At 38.4% G+C, this 23,239-nt stretch overlaps 1 protein-coding gene, 3 non-coding genes and 3 pseudogenes across 4 annotated transcripts; all 7 read left to right on the top strand.

The window, feature by feature from the left end:
* The first annotated feature begins 8,002 nt into the window (after positions 1-8,002).
* On the top strand, positions 8,003-13,409 carry LOC119598726. Its single transcript, XM_037948511.1, has 6 exons — positions 8,003-8,048; positions 10,275-10,313; positions 10,625-11,524; positions 11,673-12,136; positions 12,319-12,842; positions 13,040-13,409. Exons 1-6 carry the CDS (start codon positions 8,003-8,005, stop codon positions 13,407-13,409), a joined length of 2,343 nt encoding a protein of 780 aa, XP_037804439.1.
* A 4,031-nt stretch (positions 13,410-17,440) lies between these two features.
* LOC119598800 lies at positions 17,441-17,559 on the top strand (annotated as a pseudogene).
* A 490-nt stretch (positions 17,560-18,049) lies between these two features.
* LOC119598775 lies at positions 18,050-18,168 on the top strand. The gene has a single exon (XR_005231016.1). It is a non-coding gene; the product is annotated as a 5S ribosomal RNA (ribosomal RNA).
* A 1,815-nt stretch (positions 18,169-19,983) lies between these two features.
* LOC119598785 lies at positions 19,984-20,102 on the top strand. The gene has a single exon (XR_005231026.1). It is a non-coding gene; the product is annotated as a 5S ribosomal RNA (ribosomal RNA).
* A 1,021-nt stretch (positions 20,103-21,123) lies between these two features.
* On the top strand, positions 21,124-21,242 carry LOC119598781. The gene has a single exon (XR_005231022.1). It is a non-coding gene; the product is annotated as a 5S ribosomal RNA (ribosomal RNA).
* Positions 21,243-21,875: 633 nt separating this feature from the next.
* Positions 21,876-21,995, top strand: LOC119598787 (annotated as a pseudogene).
* Positions 21,996-22,457: 462 nt separating this feature from the next.
* Positions 22,458-22,576, top strand: LOC119598798 (annotated as a pseudogene).
* The last annotated feature ends 663 nt before the right edge of the window (positions 22,577-23,239 follow it).

Here is a 23,239-nt window from a genome sequence, read left to right as displayed (position 1 = left end):
ATATCAATTAGCATCATTCTAAAAAGCCAACGACTGTGTGGCCCCGGCGGCACCCCTCCCAAATACTGACCAGACACAACGGGCTTAACTTAGCTGATCGGAGGGGAAAACGGTGCTTTCAAGGGGTTTATATTAGCATTCTTTCTTTTAAAAATCCAATTTCATCACAATGTTTTCTTCCCGTTTCATTTGGCTTTTACTTTTGGGTGCAAAACCTTTTACCTGCCATCCCTTACGCCTAACTTATGAGGCAAAAAGCTAACCACTAAGGGAAAATAAATCTCATTTTTGATTCATGTTACTAAAATTATACACAGGGGACACGATCTTTTATTTTTTCAACGCTAGAAAAAACAAAAAAAAAACTTCAAATTTTCTATCAAGTTTTTTGTTGAAACTCTATGGTGAAAGTTTTCTTAGATGAAACTTAATTACAGTAATTTTTTTTTTGTTTAGTACATTCATTACTAATTTTATGATTTTTACAAACAACTTATATCACTTTTATCATTACCGTCTGTAAAATCTGATTACCATTAAAAGGGAAAATTAATCAGTGTTTGCGATTCCCCTTTCCCCTAATTTTTATAGATTCGTTTTCGGCCTGCCCTTTTTCCCCTTTTTCCGACGGCTTTGATTTTTTACTCGATTTCGTGATTAAAGTACTTTTAATTTTTCTCTACTCAAAAATAAGAAGAGTGCATATATGTAAAGAAATGCATACAGTTTAGCATACATTTTTAAAAGCCAAAACCCTTGTGTTCCCAGGCGGTCACCCATCCAGTAGCCAGACCAACGTTGCTTTTCCGCATGTTAATTTTATATATATTAAAATTTTAATTAAAATATATATATTTTTAAAATTTTTTAATATATATAATTTTATATATATAATATGATATAAATTTTATATAATAATAATATATATATATATATAAAATATATAATATATAAAATATAATATAATATAAAAATATATATATATCTATATATTAAAATTTTAAATTTAATATCTATAAATATATATATATAATTATAAATATTATTTCATTAATATTATATATATTATATATTTATATATAATATATAATTTTAAATATTTATATATTTATTTATTTATAATATTATATATTTTATTTTAAATATTTAAAAAAATATATAAAATTATTAAAAATAAAAAAATTTTTAAATAAATATAATCAGGGCGTTTTTTCTTTTTCCCCTTTTTACTCAGACAAACAAACGTATCAAAAAACGCATTTTGAAAAAAAAAAAAAATAAGAAATCATCGTCACTTCTTCTTTTCTACCACTATCTACTCTTCTCTCCCTCTCTCTCCTCTCTCATATATTATATATATATATATATAATATATATATATTATATAATATATATTATGTTAAAAATCATAATTGATATATTCATTCTTCGAACATATTTATAAGTCTTTTTCTGTTATCTTAATATGATAAGGGCATAATAAAATTTTTTTTAATGCAAAAATTGTTTGTTTAGCAGTACTATGATTATATGTTGTAGAAATATTTGAAAATTTTTATCGCATAAAGCAGTTTTAAATGGGATGTAAAATATTCTGTTACCCCGTGGTGCACTTAATACTGTTTTAAACTAAAATTGTTTTTGATAAGAACATTTGGTTGAGAATTTCTTAATATTTTGATTTTTACCACAACACACACACCGTATAATATTATAATTAATATATATTTTTATATATTAAAAAAATATATATATATTATAATATTATAATATTTTTAATATATAAATATATATTAAAAATAATATATATTGGTGGTTGTGTGTGTGTGTGTGTGTGTGTGTTGTGTGTGTTGTGGTGTGTGTGTGTGTGGTGTGTGTTTTGGGATATATATTATATATATATATTATATATATAATATATATTTTATGTATTTTATTCGAAATATTATATGACTAATGTGTAGTGGGTAGAAAAAATGCTTTCATGGAGTTTATTTACAAAAAAAAATATGAACAAGTACTATCATTAAAAAAAAAAAAAAAAAAAAAAAAATAAAAAAAAAAAAAAAAAAAAAAAATATATATATATAATATATAATAAAAAAAAATAAAATAAAATTATATATAAATATATAACTATTTGGTTTCGTCGCTTTATTGGCTTTGAAAATAAAAGGTTACAGTGAGAGTAAAACATACTTCAAAAATCATTCCAAACCCGGGTTTTTGACTGCGTGCGCTCAATTCGTTTTAAAAGTCTAGTTTTTGGCGTTTTTTTAAAAGAGATTTTAAATTTCCCTTTTTCCTCGATGTTTAAATTTCTTTTGGGGTATTTTGTTTTTCATCAACTGTGAAAAAAAAAAATCTTTGGGGGGTTACTTACATGTTTACTTTGCATTTTTTTCTGGGGGGGGGAAAAAAAGAAAAAAAAAGGGCTTTATCTTTTCTCGAGCAACCGCGAAAATTTTATAGACCATTTTCCAGTTTTTGAAATCGTCGAAAGCAGAATTTTTACCTTATAAGATAATCTCTTTCAACTACTTTGGCTATTCTACTTCATTGAGACCAAAACTTTTTTTTTTATCAATTTATCATCATCAAAAGGGTTAAAAGCCGCGGGGGCGCACCCCCCCTTCGCTTCCCGCACGAGGATCCTCGAGGCGGTCTCCAGACAGGCCACGGCCCCTCTCTAATTCCCCGCGAATGTCTCGTCGAGTGCCCCAAACATGATCTCCTTGGGGCGACCCACGGTCTCCCCCACCCCGGGTTTTTCTCGCAGGCATGTGAACCTAGAAAATTGGCATTGACGTTCCCCATATTTTTACATTTCTTGCCCCCTTATTAAATTTAAAATTTTTACTTTCAACACCGTTTAATTTTTACCTTAGTATCGATATACTTTAAAGTTAAAGACAAATACATTTTACTTTTAAAACTCCCTTCTCTCTTTCTTGTGGGGGCTAGCCCGCCTTGCAGGATGTTGTTTGTTTACTCATTTCCGTCTAGCGCACCATCCCCGTATCACTAAGCACACATACACAATACATAAAAAACATACATACACCACGTAGCAATAACACACACCCCCACACACACACACGGATCCCACACAAATTTTGGGGTGTGTCGAAATTTTTGTTGATGAAAAGAAAAGCGAAGCAATTCCACGATGGTAGATAAAGGGAAAACCGGGAGGCTCGGGTGTTAAAGAAGGGGGGAGAGGCTCGTGAATAGAAAATTTGGTTTTTAAAGGGGGGGGGGGGAAATTTGGGGTTTAGGGGTAAAAAATTTTGTGAGGTATGGGTTTAAAACCAAGTATTTTAATATTGCCAGTTTAATTTTTATTAATTTTTATAAATTTTTGACGAAAGAAGGGACCGTTAATAATATCTTGCTGAATTTTAAATTATTAATCTTTTTTTTTTTTAGATTTTTTTTTTTTTTTTTTTATTTAAAAAAAAAGGGAGAAAGTTTGGGAGGGGGGGGAGAAAAATCACGGGGGGGGAAAAGGGAAGAACAAGGGTTTTTTTGTGGGGGTATGGTTTTGTGGGGAGGAGAGAGAGAGGGGGAAGGAGGAGGAGAAGGGGGGAAGGAGGGTAAGAGAGAGGAGGAGGAGAGAAGAGAGAGAGAGAGGAAAGAGAAAGAAAGAGAGAGGGGGGGGGGGGGGGGAAAAAGAGGGGAAAATGTTACCCAAGTTGGGGAAAAACAAACGTTTGCGTATATAAAAATGTTGCCTGAAGTGGGGAGAAAGAAAAAAATACAGTTATTAAGATTTTCTCCCGCCTCCCCCTAAACCCCTTGCTCGTTTTTGCGACTTTACTTCAAGGTGAATCATTGTGAATTTTTTTGGATCAAGAAGGGGAAAACAAATCAAAAAAAAGCCATAAGTGGTAAGAAAACATATAAGTGTGCGTGTGCCCGGAAAACTTTAACCGCGTTTTCCCGACAACAACAAAAAACCCCAGCCCTGCCAACAAAACAGCCTCGTCAACAACAACAAACCCACCCTCCAACAAAAAACAACAGCCCGCCAAAAAACAAACCCACCCTACAAACAACAAACAAAACCCCCCAAACCCCAACAAACCCAGCCCTCCCAAACAACAACAACACCCCCACTAAAACCCCCGACACAAACCACAACAAGAAAAAACCCCCATAAAAACAAGGGCACATTATTGTCATCAAATGAAAAGACTTTTTAGGATTACTCGATAACAACATTATCAACAAGTATTTTAGCAATACAACAAAAGCCGGGGGATGACATACTTATTCAGCATGTGTGCATTACTCTTAACATTTCATCTACAGCAACAACTTACCTACAACCCCATCAACCCCCAACAACAACCCAAAAAACAAACCCCCCTTATTAAAAAAACCCACCCCTCGACATTTTAAAAATAAAATACACTAGCCAGACCCACCCAAAACCTTCTCACCAGCCCCGCAGTTAATCGTCCGGGTTTTGGGGTTTAAAAAAAACTGACGTCCTCCTCTCGAAGGCATCCACTCAGAGTCTCTTTTCCCCCTAAGAAATAAAAATAAAATAGTGGTGAGGATGGGGGTGGGGTGGATGGTGAGGTAATTTTTCGGAAACTCGAGCTAAAGGTTCCCTGGAGGAGAAGGTGATGGGGGTAACGTGATGTTAATTTTGACGAGAGGAGGTACGATTTTTTAGCAATATTGCAATTTTCGAACTTCATAAAAAGAGTGATTTTGTTGAGCAAACGAGAAAATCATTCAGACAAGTTAGGGGAACTACTAGCACTTTCTTTTACAGATTTTTGGGAGAATTTTTATCAAAAGGATAGGGAAAAAAGCTGACAACTAAAAGATTTGAAAAAAAATAACAGACGCCGATAAGCACAAAAATTGGGGCACGACAATTACTGTAAATTTTTGATAGTAAACGTTCTTTGGAGTGTTTATAATTTAAAAAATGAAAAAATTTTATATCTCTTATTAATGGATGATGTTACTTTTAAAATGTATCAGTGCGCTCCTCATACGCCATCAAAATGGCAAGTGTAAGACCCCCCTAAAGGGAAAGGGAAATGATAAAAGTACCACAGAAGCAATCTACGCATCCTTTTCGTATTTTGCGTCACTTCACTTTTAACTAGGGAAGGTTGGGACAAAAAGTCGGAAAAAAAAAGATTTCACAATAGCTGTCCTTCGACTTTAAAGTATGGGAGGATAGGGAGTAAAGATAACGGTAAAATTTTTAAAAAAAACAATGAAAGTAATAAGGCTAATATAGAAAAAAGAGTCCCGGAAATTTGTTTCTTAATTATAGAAACTGTTTTATCTCTAAAAAATATCAACACAACACAACAAAAAACACTATCCCCCTGTACAAAGAGTACCAGAGCTGTTGAAGGAGACGACGCAATATATAGGAAAGTAAGCCTCATTGTATGCTAATGTACAATATGTGATCAGTGCAAAAGAAAAGGATAGAGGAAAATATTTTTTAAAGAATTGTTATAATGTGACATTGAGAAAAAAATAGATTTCACAGTATATATATATATATATATATATTTATATATATATATATAAATATATAATATATATTATAATCATCATCATCATCATAAGGGGCTAACGCCGACGGGGGCCCCATGGCCCATCCCCCCTTTTCGTTTTCCACCCACGAGGATCCCTCAAGGGAGTCCCCAGGCAGGACCGGCCCATTCTATTTCCTCCAAAAGGTTCGCGAGTGCCCAACCCTGATCTCCTGGGACGTCCCAAGGTCTCCCACCCAGGGTTGTCTCGCAGAGAGAAACCTGGTGGGCAGGGTCTCCATAGGGAGGCGGCTAGGTGGCCATTTAAGCCTGAGTTGGCGATCCGGATTATGAAAAACAGGCCCCCATGCCAGTCTCACGGTGTAACCGCCGTTGGACACGTGGTCCTCCCAACTGTAACCCCAGATCCGGGAAAAAGGGATTGTTACAAAAGGCATCAAGGCGAGACTCCAAGGCACTGGATAGCGTCCGGGTTTCGCTTCCATAGAGAAAAAAGGGAAGTATAAAGGGCCTTAAGACACGAGCTTGGTCCTTCTGCATAGGTACCGACATCCCCAAAATGCCTTGTTGACGAGTTCAGGGCTCCTGTTGCCAGCCCAAATCGCCCTACTGATTTCCTGGTCTGAAAACCCAGAAAATTGGACTACGCTACCAAGCTATGTAAACTTTCTGTGATTTAACGTCCTCGCCCGCAAGCATGGATCGACTAAAGGGGGTTTTCCCCAACGGGCCCCCCAAAGCCCTGAATCTTGGTTTTGGTCCGGGAGCCTCTAAGCCCGGGGCTTCGCCTCATTGCAAAAATGCATCAAGAGCCGCACAGTGCTCCAAGGACCAGATAGGATGGAAAAACATCGTGGGAAAGAAAGGCCGAGACCTTAAATATTCCCTATGTTGCTCCGCACTGACTTGGCTAGTAGCTTGCCCATTTCCATCCATACAAGTTTTTGAAAAGTGTGGGTGAAAGGGGACACAGCCTTGCCTCCCCCCGAATTAACAGGAAGAAGTTCAAAACCCCCACCACACTTTACAGCACTTTCAGCCCAGTATAGAGGCTTGCATCAGGCCAATAATCTGGTCGGAATTCCCCTGAGCCTCAGGATTCCCATAGCGATTCCGGAAACCGATCCGCCTTCTGGGGGCGATGTAGGCTGAAAAGAAACCCCGCCAAAAATACGACGGCGTTCCAAAAATACTCGAAGCGCTATTCGGTCTTTGTGGATTGCCGGGAGAAAAGACTGCCCCGGGTCTCGGGTCCCTCAGTAGGTGGTTGCGGGTCCTTTTAGAAGAAAGTGAGCGAGAACCCTTTCCTGGTATGTGGCGTGTAATGCCCGGTAGTTGTACAGTCCACGATCCCCTTCCCCTTCCCAAGAGGGGGACCCAGCCCCCAAAGGTAGGGGAATGGGACCGACTGCCCAAAGGCGCGGGCGTATGCAGGCCCCGAGCCTAGGTTCACCCCCCGCCCTTTTGCATTCAGCAGGGAATCACATATGCCTGCAGCTTTCCCCCTTCAGCTTGGAAAACGCCGCCTAACCTCTGTTGGGTAGGAGGTTCCCCGCGATGGGTGGGTCCGGGACAGGGACTGAGACACGCTTGATCCAAGCTAAACTGTTTTGGAGGACCCCCCTGGACAAAATGTTCAAAAAACCAGCCCCAAAGTTCACGAACCCCAAATGATTGGGAAAGATCCTCCATCCGCTGACGGACTCAGTCATTGTGAGGAGGCTTGGGTTCGTTTTCTCAGGGCTTTGGGAGGCAGGGCAAGGTCATTTTCCAAGAAATGGCCCTTTAAATCCTCAGAAGATTCCCCGTAACTGTTCCTTGTCCCCTTCTCAGCAGTGTCCGAGCCCTACGCACCATGGAAAGACGAAAAACTTTATTCCCATTTAGCCCAGCTTGCGACAGCTTCTGGCCTCTAAAGTCTCCAGGGGGTTGGGATTCTGCCCTTGTCCTTGGCGTAGCCAATGGACTCCCGAGCTGCTTCGAGTGTTACGCGCTTTAAGGATCCCCCAGAGCAACTGGTCCGTCAGGGTTTCTGGTTTTGAGAATCGGTCAGAGCTGCCGGGGGAACCCACGGGGACACTCCTCCCCCCTTAGTCTGTCCAAGTGAAACACCTTTGGGTGGCCACTGGAGGGGCGGGGGGTTTTTAAAATGGACCCCCGGGTACCCAAGCGCCTATGGTCGGTGCACGAACTCAGCCCCGGGAAACCTGCAGTTCTGGGGGATCCTCCATCGCGTGCTGACAAGATGTGGTTCGATCTCCTGGGCCCTGTACCCGTACGCTGTACCAAATCCAGCGATGGATTTGGACGCTGGTACCCGGAGCCAGAATTTCCTCATTTTCGGGACCAGCAAAGTCCCGGAAAGGGGCTATTCTCGCTGCTGGGATCAGCTCCCGACCCATGGGGGGGCCGACAGACATCTGTAGCCGCCGGTCACAGCCGGATACCGCATTTAAGTCCCCAGAACAATGCGAATGTCTCCCGGGGGCAACGTCTGCCACAGAGCAGTTTTGGGTAGAACGCCTCTTTCACATCGGTTTTTAGTACATCGGTAGGAGCGTATACAGCAATAAGAGAAAAAGCCAAAAGCATCTTCAGTTCAAAGCATGATAGTCATCAAAAACCCGGGGTCACCCGACTACCGCAGGCTGAAGCGACGGAGATGGCTATGGCTACACCCCGGAGGTGGGGCCATCGCTGCGGCCCCACCAGTAGTAGGTGAACCACCCCACACTGGGTCGTGCCGCACCAAAGGGCTTCCACCCCTGAGAGGGCGCCACCTCAACTCCCCGTCGCTCAATTCCCGCGATAGCAGAGGTAACCCCTATCCCGCCGCAAGGACCGGAGTTCCAAGCGCCCACCCGGAAAGCACGCCCGAGGAAGCCTCGGGTGGTCACTGCGGGTGCACGCCACCTCTGCCCCCCCCCCAACACAGCCCCCGATAAAGGGGGGCAGGTGTGGGACCGCCAAAACCACCCGTGGGGTTCCCGAGGGCTTTTCCCCACAAGCTTTATGGTGGGTTGGGCCTGCCGGGGGGCAGGGGGACGAGTAACTCCGCTCCAATCCTGCACCCCCACATTTGCCCTCCCGCGGGGCCCCCCAGCCCCCCTTTTTGCTGGGTTGGGAGGGACAAACCCTCCCCCAGCTTTTCCCTTTTCAAAGGCGTTGCCCGAGGGTCTTCTGGGGGGGGGAGGACTGGCAAGGCCACCTCCCCGAGCCCCCCCCATTTCCCCCGGGGGGCTAGGGGCAGGAGTTGGTACGAAGCCAGAGCGTGTCCACACACCCGGGGGCCATAACTCCGTACCTCTGGGCCTCCTGCTGCTCCGAATCCCCCCCAGATTTAGCCTGGGACCCCAAAAGGACCCATTACCCATGGGTGGCCCCGGGAGGGACTGCGAAGTCTTAATGATGGAGAGGGGTGACCTGGGAGGGGGGAAATTTTTGCGGAAGCTGCTCCCTTTTTTTCGCCCCCCCCCCGGGCTAGCCCGGGGTGGAAGCTGCAAACGGAAGGATTTTCAAGCACTTAACCTATCTAGGTACCACACCATGTTCACAACCGCAGTGAAGCACCCCCCATAATTATATAATTATTATATAATATATATATATATATATTATATATATATAATATTTTAAAATAATATTATTTAAAATATAATATAATATAGTAATTCCCCAATGGTGGTGTATGTATGAGGATGAAGTGATTAATGAGAGGAGATAGATGTGATGATGACGATGACAATGACGGTAAAGTGCACATATCATATGAGTATCATACAATGAATATTTTTATTTAATTTTTTTTTTCTGCAGATACAGTATACTCTGTACGAATAAATTATAAACTGGGGTTCGGACGAGCTGACTGAACTCTCTCGTCGACTCGCTCGACACTAGTCGACTCGATTCGCGCACAGGTGGACACCAAAGGGGCGTGGCGGGAGATCGCTGAGGCACACCAACGGAGACGCACCCTGCTGCAGCTGAGGGCCGAGTTGAGGGGCGTGGGCGTCCTTTTTAAGTATTCATGGTGTGGCGATCCAGTTCGATTGTAGTAATTTGACAATATCAATTCAATTTTTGGAAGTCTGATACAATTTTGTAGGGATTTCGGCGTTGTTCACTTCACAACTGATGGGTGAACTTTATAAATTGTTGGGTATTAAGCCTCTCTTCACCACTCCATATCATCCGAGTTGAGGGGCGTGGGCGTCCTTTTTAAGTATTCATGGTGTGGCGATCCAGTTCGATTGTAGTAATTTGACAATATCAATTCAATTTTTGGAAGTCTGATACAATTTTGTAGGGATTTCGGCGTTGTTAGAAATTTCAGCGTTGTCTATTATTGTGTATTGACTTAATATTAAATAAAGTTTGTTTTGCTGCCGATACTATTTTTATTATTATTGTTTTGTCAATTATACATATTGAAATAAAACAAATGAATTATTTTTACATATGTTTGAACTCAAACCCTCGGAACTGAAGACATCCTTTGATTCAAAAGAACCTAATTATTCACAAGTGGCGACCTTGCCAGGATGTCGATTTCTGAGGTTTGGTGATAACTTAGGATAACAATCCTCTCTTGTCGTCCTTGGGGCCCGGAGACAAGTGCCACAGTGTCCTAGCGTAGCGGGAGGAAGTGTGGAGCTGTCCACCCTTTTGAGTATTGCCCGTAGGACCTGTTTCTGATTCAGTATCCCTGTATCAGTGAGTATTTTTTTGATGTTCTAGGTGCAGGATTACGCCTTCTAGAACTGCTGCTAGGTGCGGGTACGTCCCTCTAGTATTTACCAGCTATTTGTTGTGATTTTTATATTGTATATGAAGTGTACTTGAATGCACGATGCCTGAGTTCGATACTTCTATTGATTATCTTAAAGAACAAGCTGAAACTTTAGGTTTAAAAGGCGATGACATACCTAAATACATTTTAAATCAGCAAGCAGTTGCAAGGGAGGAGCGAAATAGGGAGAGAGAATTAAAGTTGAAGGAGTTAGAAGAGGAAAATGAAAGGGCTAGAATAGAAGCAGAAAGAGAGAAGGTAAAGTTTGCTCACGAGTTAGAACTGGCTAAAATTAAAGCTGGGAATAACGGTAACAATTCTTTATCTCCCATTCATGTAAGCGGTGCTGTAAGACCTAATTTACCAGTATATCAAGAAGGTGAAGACTTTGCATGTTACCTCATTCGTTCCGAACGAGTTGCCAGCCTTTTAGATATCAGTGAAGACAGTTATGCTGTGCGTTTGGGAAGCTTGCTTACAGGTAAAGCAGTAGAGATATATACCTCATTGTCCCCCGAAATCACTGCTGATTATAAACAGTTGAAAAAAGCTCTTCTTAATGGGTTTAGTAAGACCCCTAATGGGTATAGACAAGACTTTAGAGCTGCTAAAATCAAGGTCGGGGAAACCTATAAACAATTTTCAATTAATCTCGGTAGACTTTTTGATCAGTGGATAGATAGTAGCGGCCTCGAGAACTCTTACGAATCGCTTAGAAGCTTCATGATACTTGACCAATTTAAATCATCCCTTTCCCCGGATCTTAGGATATATATCAAAGAGCATAATGTACCTACTCTTGATCAGACGGTGCAGTTGGCTGATAACTGGGCTGCCGCTCACAATGCTTATCCCAAGTCGAACACTACTTTCAAAACCAAGAAAAGTACGGAGAATAAGCCCGTTAATCATGTTCCTGTCATGAAGGAGAACTTTATCAAAGAAATCAAATGTCACAATTGTGGAGAATTTGGTCACTACAGGAGTCGATGCCCTAAAAATCCTTTAGCTTTTAAGAGTATTCCTTCAGAGAGGAATCCTGAAAAGGTTAGCTTTTCATTATCAGATTCAACTCCACGTAAATATCTGGCTAATGGTACAGTAAATGGACAGAGGGTTTCCACTATCCTTAGAGACTCTGGTTGTTCATGTGTTTTGATCTCAAACGAAGTACTGCCCGACATTGATATCAGTAACAGTAAATTAGTCAAAGTTTGCGATTACTTGGGGCGAGTAGATTATTTTCCTCAGGTTCGCTGTTACATCACCTGCCCCTACTTTGTGGATGGACGAATGCCCTGCGAGCAAATCTCAATTTTGCAGTGTACTCATCGGTAATATCCCAGGGGTACGAGATTCTAATTCAAATTCTGATGTATTTGATTCTCCCGTCCATAAGAATGACCAGGTTCAGGCTATACAGACCAGGGCGTACAAGAACAAGAGGATTCATCCTCTCGTTCTGCCTAAATTGAAACCTGTAAATATCACTCCGACGGAATTTGCGAAACTGCAAAGTTCCTGTCCCGCACTGTCTTCTGTCAGGGAAAAGGTCAAATCGAGAGAACCTCATATGACCCGTGATGGTATGATGTTTGAGTATATTGAAAATGATGGATTGCTTTACCGCAAGTGCATAAAATCAAAATTTCAGGATAGGATTGGGAAGATGTCTTTAGTCGTGCCCGCCGACTGCCGAGCTATAGTAACGTCAATTGCTCATGAGTCTCCTCTCGCTGGCCACTTTTCTCATCGTAAAACTTTGAGAAGGGTAGCAGATCAGTTTTATTGGCCAAGTATGGGAAGTGACGTGAGAGATTTTTGCCGATCTTGTGATAAATGCCAACCAATGTCACACAAAGGGCGAGTGAAACCCGTCCCTATTAAACCCATGCCGATTATTACGGAGCCCTTTTTGCGTGTTGCAATAGACATAGTAGGTCCCCTGAATCCTCCCTCATGATGGACACAAGTATATTTTAACACTTATAGACTACGCGACGGGCTTCCCTGAAGCAAATAGACTCCGTGTCTGTGGCGGAAGCTTTGCTCATTATATTTTCCAGAGTAGGAATTCCCAGGGAAATTCTTTCCGACAGAGGCACGCAGTTCACTTCACAACTGATGGGTGAACTTTATAAATTGTTGGGTATTAAGCCTCTCTTCACCACTCCATATCATCCTAGTGGAAATGGAAGGGTTGAAAGATTTCATAGTACTCTGAAAGCATCCTTAAGAAAGCTGTGTGTGGACAAGCCCAAAGATTGGCACCGCTATCTTATTCCTACTTTATTTGCCCTCAGAGAAATTCCGAGTGACAGGACTGGGTTTTTTGCCTTCGAACTCCTGTATGGTCGTGCTGTGCGAGGTCCTCTGACAGTGCTGAGAGATCTATGGGAGGATAGGAGTATCAAGGATGACGAGCGAACTACCTTTCAGTATGTCATAGAGCTCAGGGATAAACTAGAGGAATGTGCTAAGATAGCTGCTCATAATGCTGACATCAGCTCAACCAGGTATCGATCTTATTTTGACGTTAAATCTCAAGATCGTTCTTTCAGTCCAGGTGACGAAGTTTTAGTATTATTGCCAGATACTGCTAATAAACGTCTAATGATGGTCCCCATACGGTGATGGAGAGAAGAAATAAGGTAAACTATTTCATTATGGAAAGAGGTCAGCCCAAGCTTTATCATGCAAATCTTCTAAAAAGGTATCATCGACGAGCGAGTGTATCACAAGCCCAGTTAATGGATGAAGTTCAGGTTCTAGAAAGTATTCCAGGTAACAGTGATGTTGCTCAGTCATGTGTAGATGTAGAAAATGACATGTGTCCCATTACACCAGATGGTAGAGTCGATTCTTTACTGTCTATTGACACTTCAGGTGCTGAAATTAACTCAGAACTAACACATGATCAGCAGAATGTTATCCATAAACTTGTATCAGAATTTTCAGATGTGTTTTCAGAAACTCCAGGTTGTACTTTTCTTGTTGAGCATGACATCTCCCTCAGTACTATTGAGCGTTTGAAGCCTAAGATATATCCCATACCTCTCCACCTGCAATCACACTTTGAATAGAAAGTAGAACAACTACATAAGCAAGGAATCATTAGATTATCGTCTTCTCCTCACTGTTCACCCGTGGTAATGGTACGAAAATCTGATGGTACGTATCGAATGGCTATAGACTACAGAGCCCTTAACTCTGCCACACTTTTTCATGCTGAACCAGCCTGTAAGATAGAAGATGATCTACATAAACTTAATGGTTCTATTTATTTTTCTGAACTAGATTTAACAAAGGCTTACTATCAGATCCCACTCTCTGAAAGATCTAAACCTCTGACAGCATTTCCAACACACAAAGGCTTAATGGAATTTTGTAGATTACCATTTGGATTAGTAACGGCTTGTGCAACTTATGTTAGACTCATGAGGCTCATTCTAGTTGGATTACCTAACGTAACCTTTTACTTTGACAATATATTCATATATGCTAAGGATTGGAAACCTCATCTAGAAGCAATCATCTCAGTTCTGGAGCGTCTGCGAAACCACAACTTGACAGTTCGTCCCTCCAAGTGTAGATTTGGGTTTAAGGAGATTAAATATTTAGGTTTTGTGATTGACGGGAAGTATCTGAAACCTCAGTATAATAAGATAGATGCTCTGATGCAGATTCCAACACCAATACAAAGAAGACACTTCGATCTTTCTTGGTATGATTTCTTTTTATCGCATGTTTTTCCTCAGGCCTCTGAACTCTCGGCTCCGCTCTCGGACCAGTTACGAAAAATGTGCGGGAACCTTTAATGTGGACGAAAGAAATGGTTGAAAGGTTTGAGAAGCTAAAATCTACCTTGTGTCAATATCCTGTTCTCAAATTACCTGATTCTAACATCCCATTCATTCTTCGTACAGACGCTTCTGACTGTGGACTTGGTGCTGTACTACTACAGTACTTGGATGATTCTCCCTTTCCTGTGGCTTACGCAAGTAGAAAATTATTAGATCGTGAAAAAAGGTATTCTACAATAGAGCGTGAGTGTCTGGCTATCTTATTTGGTGTTCAAAGATTTGAATATACCTAAAGGGTAAAGAGTTATTCTAGAAGTGGATCACAAACCACTAGTATACATGAACACAGCTAAGTCTTCTAATAACAGATTGATACGATGGGCTTTGTGTTTGCAATCTTTTAGATTCAGAATAGTCCACGTTGCAGGGACTGATAATGTAGGAGCTGACCTCCTTAGTAGGTCAGGTAAATAATTTGATATTAATGGTATATAGCCTAGCTATATACTTGTTGGGGGACTTGTGTGAATATTTTTTCAATCATACAATGAATATTTTTATTTAATAGAATTTTTTTCTGCAGATACAGTATACTCTGTACAAATAAATTATAAGCTGGGGTTCGGACGAGCTGACTGAACCCTCTCATCGACTCGCTCGACATTAGTCGACTCGATTCGCGCACAGGTGGAAACCAAAGGGGCGTGGCGGCAGATCGCTGAGGCACACCAACGGAGACGCACCCTACTGCAGCTGAGGGCCGAGTTGAGGGGCGTGGGCGTCCTTTTTAACTATTCATGGTGTGGCGATCCAGTTCGATTGTAGTAATTTGACAATATCAATTCAATTTTTGGAAGTCTGATACAATTTTGTAGGGATTTCGGCGTTGTTAGATGTTTCAGCGTTGTTAGAAATTTCAGCGGTGTTAGAAAACGAACGGGCTTGGTTCTTGTGATAATTTATTTTCCTTTTGTTTTTGTAGGAATTTCCGGCCGTTTTTTAGGGGCATGCGGTTCGGTAGGGATTTCCGGCGTTGTTAGATATTCTTGAATATAATTTATTTTAAATTCCTATTGTCTATCATTGCATATTGACTTAATATTAAATAAAGTTTGTTTTGCTGCCGATACTATTTTTATTATTATTGTTTTATCAATTATACATATTGAAATAAAACAAATGGATTATTTTTACATATGTTTGAACTCAAACCCTCGGAACTGAAGACATCCTTTGATTCAAAAGAACCTAATTATTCACACACACACACACACACACACACACACACACACACACACACACACACACACACATATATATAATATATATATAATTATATAATATATAGATATATATATTTATATATATGTATATATATATATATATATATATATATATATATATATGTATATTCCGCAGATGGTGGTGATGATGATGAGGATGAAGATGATGATAATGATGAGGAGATAGATGTGATGATGACGATGACAATGACGGTAAAGTGCACATATCATATGAGTAATATAAAAGAAAATGATGGAAAAAAGATGGCCCGTTAAGAATTGTTATGTGGAATGTGACACATGAAATACACATAGTAATCTTATTTTATTCCACAGATGACGACGACGACGACGACGATGATGTGATGATGATGATGATGATGATGATGATGATGATGATGATGATGATGATGATGATGATGATGATGATGATGATGATGATGATGATGGGTGGTGGTGGTGGTGGTGATAATGACGATGACGATGATGATGATGATAACGTTACGACGACTGACGGTGAATCTTATGATCGTGCCTTCCACTAAGGTTATTAACGACTATGGAAAGATGATTTCTTATGAAATTATTGATAGACTTGTATCCACCATACATTGAAAGGCATGTATCCCTCTTACAAATATCTATTATTAGCTGTCACATCTTATGAAATCGTTTCTTCCAGACAGCCGGGAGGTGGCGAATGGTCTTTCATCCCACACAGCGAGCTCTGCAACTGCCTTTTCATCAGCAGTTATACCAGTATTACATAACGTATATCTTTTTTGTATACTCGATGTATATTTAGTAATTATTAGAAATATACACATATATATACATAAATATATATATATATATATATATATATATATATATAATTATATATATGTATGTATATATATGTATACACACACACACACACACACACACACACACACACACACACACACACACACACACACACACACACACACACACACACACATACATCTCGCTGCAAAACATCAAGCTCTGCAACTGCCTTTCGATCAACAGCTACACCATTATTATAGAGTGTGTGAATATATATACCCAATGCATGTTTAGTAATTATTACATATACATTTTAAGTATTTTTTCTTAATAATAAACGCAGTATACAATAGTCTGTTGTGATACTCATGTGTACAATAACTGATAAGACACAAATTGATAATACAGTGCTTGTATATGTAATTATATGTTTAGGATTATATTTAGATTGTATACTAATATATATATATATATATATTATATATATATATATATATATATATATGTGTGTGTGTGTGTGTGTGTGTGTGTGTGTGTGTGTGTATGTGTGTGTGTGTGTGTATTATAGTTGATAAGTATGTTTGCCCTACATTACATATTTAGTGTTCTATATTTACTTATATATTTAGAATTTACTTTACATTGTGTAATCAGAATTACACACACACACACACACACACACACACACACACACACACACACACACACACACACACACACACACACACACACACACACACTCACACACACACACACACACACACACACACAACGTTGGCAACGTTGGGTCTGGTCAGTACTTGGATGGGTGACCGCCTGGGAACACCAGATGCTGTTGGCATTTTAGAATGGCTGCTAAATTGTAAGCATATCTATACATGCATATACAGCAGCTCTTATATTTGTGTAAAGAAATTAATAGAAAATATACTTTAATCAATAGGAAATAGAGTAATCATCATTTCTGTTTATGGGTGACTCTATAATTTATCTGTTCCTACTTCAGGTAACGGTAGGTAAGGGTAAAAGACTTTCGTTAGGCACATGCATGTAGTAAGAATTGAGGTAGAATTCCTTATATTCCCGATAGTGGTCGACTGTGATTGTGGAGACATCAGTGATATGATTGGAATGTCATAGTAATGAAGTTTGGTATAAAAAGAAAAGATACAATATATTAATATATATGAAAAGTGTATGAGCAGTGACTTGGAACTGGTTGGTGTTATCATCACAATTGCCAACGATCATACCACGTTCAAAACACCGCTTCTCGTCCGATCAGCGAAGTTAAGCAACATTTTGTCTGGTCAGTACTTTGATGGGTGACCGCCTAGGAACACCAGATGCTGTTGGCATTTTATAATGTACGTTAAATTGTATGCATTTCTTTACAATACATAGCAGTTCTTATATTTGTGTCAAGGAATGGATTGAAAATATACTTTAATCAATAGGAAATAGAGTAATCAGCATTTCTGTTTATGACTAACTATATGATTTATCTCTTTCTACTTACAGTAACGGTAATATGAAAGAAATACAGTTGCATGCGTACACCGATTTATAACCATATACAATAATATTTTACTCAATTTCTTATCCATTACTAATAAACAGCTCTAAGAAGAGTAAAAGACTTACATTAGGCACATAAATATAGTAACAATTGATTTAGCATTGCCTATACTCCCGATAGTGGTCGACTGTGATTGTGGAGATGTAAGTGATATGATTGGAATGTCATGGTAATGAAGTATGGTATAAAAAGAAAAGATACATTATATTGATATATATGAAAAGTGTGTGAGCAGTGAGTTAGAGCTGGTTGGTGTTATCATCACAATGGCCAACGATCATACCACGTTGAAAGCACCGCTTCTCGTCCGATCAGCGAAGTTAAGCAACGTTTGGTCTGGTCAGTACTAGGATGGGTGACCGCCTGGGAACACCAGAAGCTGTTGGCATTTTAGAATATATGCTAAATTGTATGCTTTTCTTTACAATATATAGTTCCTCTTATATATGTGTAAAGAAATGAATTGAAAATATACTTTAATCAATAGGAAGTAGAGTAATCAGCATTTCTGTTTATGACTGACTGTAATTTATCTCTTCCTACTTACAGTAACAGTAATATGAAAGAGAAACAGTTGCATGCGTATACTGATTTATAACCATACAAAATAATATTTTACTCAATTTCTTATGCATTACTAATACACCTCTAAAACGATCAAAAGACTTATCTTAGGCACATAAATGTGGTAACGATTGTGTGAGAATTGCCTGTACTTCCGAAAGTGGTCGACTGTGATTGTGGAGATGTCAGTGATATGATTGGAATGTCATGGTAATGAAGTTTGGTATAAAAAGAAAAGATACATTATATTAATATAAACGGAAAATGTATGAACAGTTAGTTATATATGAAAAGTTCATTATATTAATATATACGAAAAGTGTGTGAGCAGTGAGCTAGATCTGCCTGGGAATACCAGATGCTGTTGGCATTTTATAGTGTATGCTAAATTATATGCATTTCCCTACAATATATAGCAACTCTTATATTTGTGTAAAGAAATTAATTGAAAATATACTTTAATCAATAGGAAATAGAGTAATCAACATTTCTGTTAATGAGTGACTCTATAATTTATCTCTTCCTACTTACAGTAACGGTAATATGAAAGAGATACAGTTGCATGTGTACACCGATTTATAACCATATACAATAATATTTTATTCAATTTCTTATGCATTACTAATAAATAGCTCTAAAAAGGATAAAAGACTTACGTTAGGCACATAAATATAGTAAAAATTGTGTTAGAATTGCCTATACTCCCGATAGTGATCGACTGTGAGTGTAGAGATTTCAGTGATATAAAAAGAAAAGATATAATATATTAATAATATGAAAAGTGTTAAGCAGTGAGTTTAGAAGGGTTGGTGTTTTCATCACAAAGGCCAACTATCATACACTGAAAGCACCGCTTCTGTCCATCAGCGAAGTTAAGCAACGTTTGGTCGGTCAGTACTTTGGAGGGTGACGCCTGGGAACACCAGATGCTGTTGGCATTTTAGAATATATGCTAAATTGTATGCATTTCTTTACAATATATATAAAAAGAAAATATACATTATATTATTATATACGGAAAGTGTGTGAGCAGTGAGTTACAGCTGGTTGGTGTTATCATGACAATTGCCAACGATTTATTTCCACGTTGAAAAGCAACGTTCTCGTCGATCAGCGAAATTAAGCAACGTGGTCTATCAATACTTGATGGTGAAACCCCCTGGGAAAACCAGATGCTGTTTGGGATTTTAGAATTATGCTAAATGTATTTATTTCTTAAATATAAGCACCTCTATATTGTGTAAGGAAAGGAATTTAAAATTTTTTAACAATAGGAAATAGAGTAATCAGTATTTTGCTAATTTCGTATCTATTAATTTATCTACCACTTACATAACGAAATATGAAAGAGGTACATGAGCATCACGATCTATAACCATATACGATATTTTACTCAATATCTTCATACTAATACCAGCTCTAAAAAGGGCCCAAAGACCCGTTAGCTCATAAATAGTAACAAATGAGGTAGAATTTTTATACCTTGATAGTCATCGACTGTGATTGTGGAGATGTCAGTGATATGATTAGAATATCATGGTAGTGAAGTTTGGTATGAAAAGAAAATATACATTATATTAATATATATGAAAAGTGTGTGAACAGTGATTTAGAGCTGGTTGGTATTATTATCACAATTGCCAACGATAATACCATGTTGAAAGCACCGCTTCTCGTCCGATCAGCGAAGTTAAGCAACGTTGTGTCTGTTCAGTACTTGGATGGGTGACCGCCTGGGAACACCAGATGCTGTTGGCATTTTATAATGTATGCTAAATTGTATGCATGTCTTTACAATATACAGCAGCTCTTATATTTGTGTAAAGAAATTAATTGAAAATATACTTTAATCAATAGGAAATAGAGTAATCAGCATTTCTGTTTATGGCTGACTATATAATTAACCATTCCTACTTACAGTAACGGTAATGTGGAAGAGATACAGTTGCATTCGTGCACCGATTTATAACCATATACGATAATATTTTACTCAATTTCTTATGCATTACTAATACACAGCTTTAAAAAGGGTAAAACACTTTCTTCAGCCACATACATGTAGTAATAATTGAGTTAGAATTCCTTATACTCCGGATAATGGTCTACTGTGATTGTGGAGATGTCAGTGATATGATCGGAATGTCATGGTAATGAAGTTTGGTATAAAAAGAAAAGATACATTATATTAATATATATGAAAAGTGTGTGAGCAGTGAGTTAGAGCTGGTTGGTGTTATCATCACAATTGTCAACGATCATACCACCAGATGTTGTCATTTTATAGTGTATGCTAAAGTGTATGCATTTCTTTACACTATAGCAGCTCTTATATTTGTGTAAAGATATGAATTGAAAATATACTTTAATCAATAGGAAATAGAGTAATCAGCATTTCTGTTAATGACTGACTCTATAATTTATCTCTTCCTACTTACAGTAACGTTAATATGAAAGAGATACAGTTGCATATGTACACCGATTTATAATCATATACAATAATATGTTACTCAATTTCTTATGCATTACTAATAATCAGCTCTTAAAAGGGTAAAAGACTTATCTTAGGCACATAAATGTAGTAACAATTGAGTTACTAATTGAGCATTGAGCATTGCCTATACTCCCGATAGTGGTCGAATGTGATTGTGGAGATGTCAGTGATATAATTGGAATGTCATGGTAATGAAATTTGGTATAAAAAGAAAATATACACTATATTAATATATACGAAAAGTGTGTAGGCAGTGACTTAGAGTTGGTTGGTTTTATCATCACAATTGCTAACAATCATACCACGTTGAAAGCACCGCTTCTCGTCCGATCAGCGAAGTTAAGCAACGTTTGGTCTGGTCAATACTTGGATGGGTGACCGCCTGGGAACACCAGATGCTGTTGGCATTTTAGAATATATGCTAAATTGTATGCTTTTCTTTACAATATATAGTTCCTCTTATATATGTGTAAAGAAATGAATTGAAAATATACTTTATCATAGGAAGTAGAGTAATCAGCATTCTGTTTATGACTGACTCGTAATTCATCTCTTCTACTTAACAGTAACAGTAATATGAAAGAGATAAATGCCCAACGATCATGTCACGTGAAAGCACCGCTTTCGTCCGATCAGCGAAGTTAAAGAACGTTGGTCTGGTCAGTACTTTGATGGGTGAAACCCCCTAGGAACACCCGTTTCTTTTTGGCATTTTATAATGTATCTAAATTGTATGCATTTCTCTACAATATATAGTAGCTCTTATATCAGTGTAAAGAAATTCATTCAAAATATACTTTAATTAATAGGAAATAGAGTAATCAGCATTTCTGTTTCTAACGGACCATAATTTATCTCTTCCTACTTACAGTAACGGTAATATGAAAGAGATACATTTGCATGCGTACACCGATTTATAATCATATACAATAATATCTTACTCATTTTTTATGCATTACAGCTCTAAAAACGCTAAAAGACTTAATATAAATGAAAAGTGTGTGAGCAATGACTTAGAGCTGGATGTTGTTATCTTAGTTGCCAACGATCATACCACGTTGAAAGCACCGCTTCTCGTTCGATCAGCGAAGTTTAAGCAACGTTGGGTCTTGTCAGTACTTGGATGGGTGACCGCCTGGGAACACCAGATGCTGTTGGCATTTTATAATGTATGCTAAATTGTATGCATTTCCTTACAATATAGCAGCTCTTATATTTGTGTAAAGAAATGAATTGAGAATATACTTAATCAATAGGAAATAGAGTAATCAGCATATCTGTTAATGACTGACTCTATAATTTATCTCTTCCTAATTACAGTAACGGTAATATGAAAGAAATACAGTTGCATGCGTACACCGATTTATAATCATATACAATAATATTTTACTCAATTTCTTATGCATTACTAATACCAGCTCTAAAACAGGTAAAAGACTACGTTAGGCACATAAATGTAGTAACAATTAAGTTCGAATCCCTATACTCCGATAGTGGTCGAGTGATTATGGAGAATCAGTGATCTGGATGGATGGTCATGGTAATGAAGTTTGGTATAAAAAGAGAAGATACAATATATTAATATATATGAAAAGTGTGTAAGCAGTGAGTTAGAACTGATTGCCAACAATCATACCACGTTGAAAGCACCGCTTCTCGTCCGATCAGTGAAGTTAAGGAACGTTTGGTCTGGTCAGTATTTGGATGGGTGACCGCTTGGGAACACCAGATGCTGTTGGTATTTTATAATGTATGCTAAACTGTATGCATTTCTTTACAATATATATCAGCTCTTATATTTGTGTAAAGAAATGAGTATTGAAAATATCTTTTAGCATAGGAAATAGAGTTAATCAGCACATCTGTTTACTGACTAATTGATTAATCTCTCCTACTTACAGTAAGGATAGTATGAAGAGATAAGTTTCATGTGTACACCGATTTATAACCATATACAATAATGTTTTATTCATTTTTTATGTATTACAATACACAGCTCTAATAAAGAGGTAAAAGACTACCTTGGGCACAGGAATTAATAACAATTGAGTTAGAATTGGCCTATAATCCCGATGTGGTCGCCTGTGATTGTGGATATGTCGGATATGTCATTGAGTTCATGAAGTTGGATAAAAAGAAAGATACATTATATTAATAAAATGAAAGTGTGAGCAGTGAGTTAAGCTGGTGTGTTATCCGATGCAACGATCATACATTTGAAAGCACCGCTTCTGTCCGATCAGCGAAAAAGGGCGTCTAGGCAGTAGCTTGGTAGTTGACCGGAAACGATTGTGGTTTGAATGTCAATGTATGATTGGGAATAGCAGTCATTATATTAACATATGAAAATGTACTTCAACAACAGAATATTGAGTCAAGTCACGCGTGGAAGTGAGAGCGAAGG

The sequence above is a fragment of the Penaeus monodon genome, chromosome 41 (genome assembly GCF_015228065.2).
Source record: "Penaeus monodon isolate SGIC_2016 chromosome 41, NSTDA_Pmon_1, whole genome shotgun sequence".
Classification (NCBI taxonomy): domain Eukaryota; kingdom Metazoa; phylum Arthropoda; class Malacostraca; order Decapoda; family Penaeidae; genus Penaeus; species Penaeus monodon.
The sequence above is the reverse complement of the archived record's forward strand: the minus strand, read 5'-3'. Positions and strand labels throughout refer to the sequence as shown.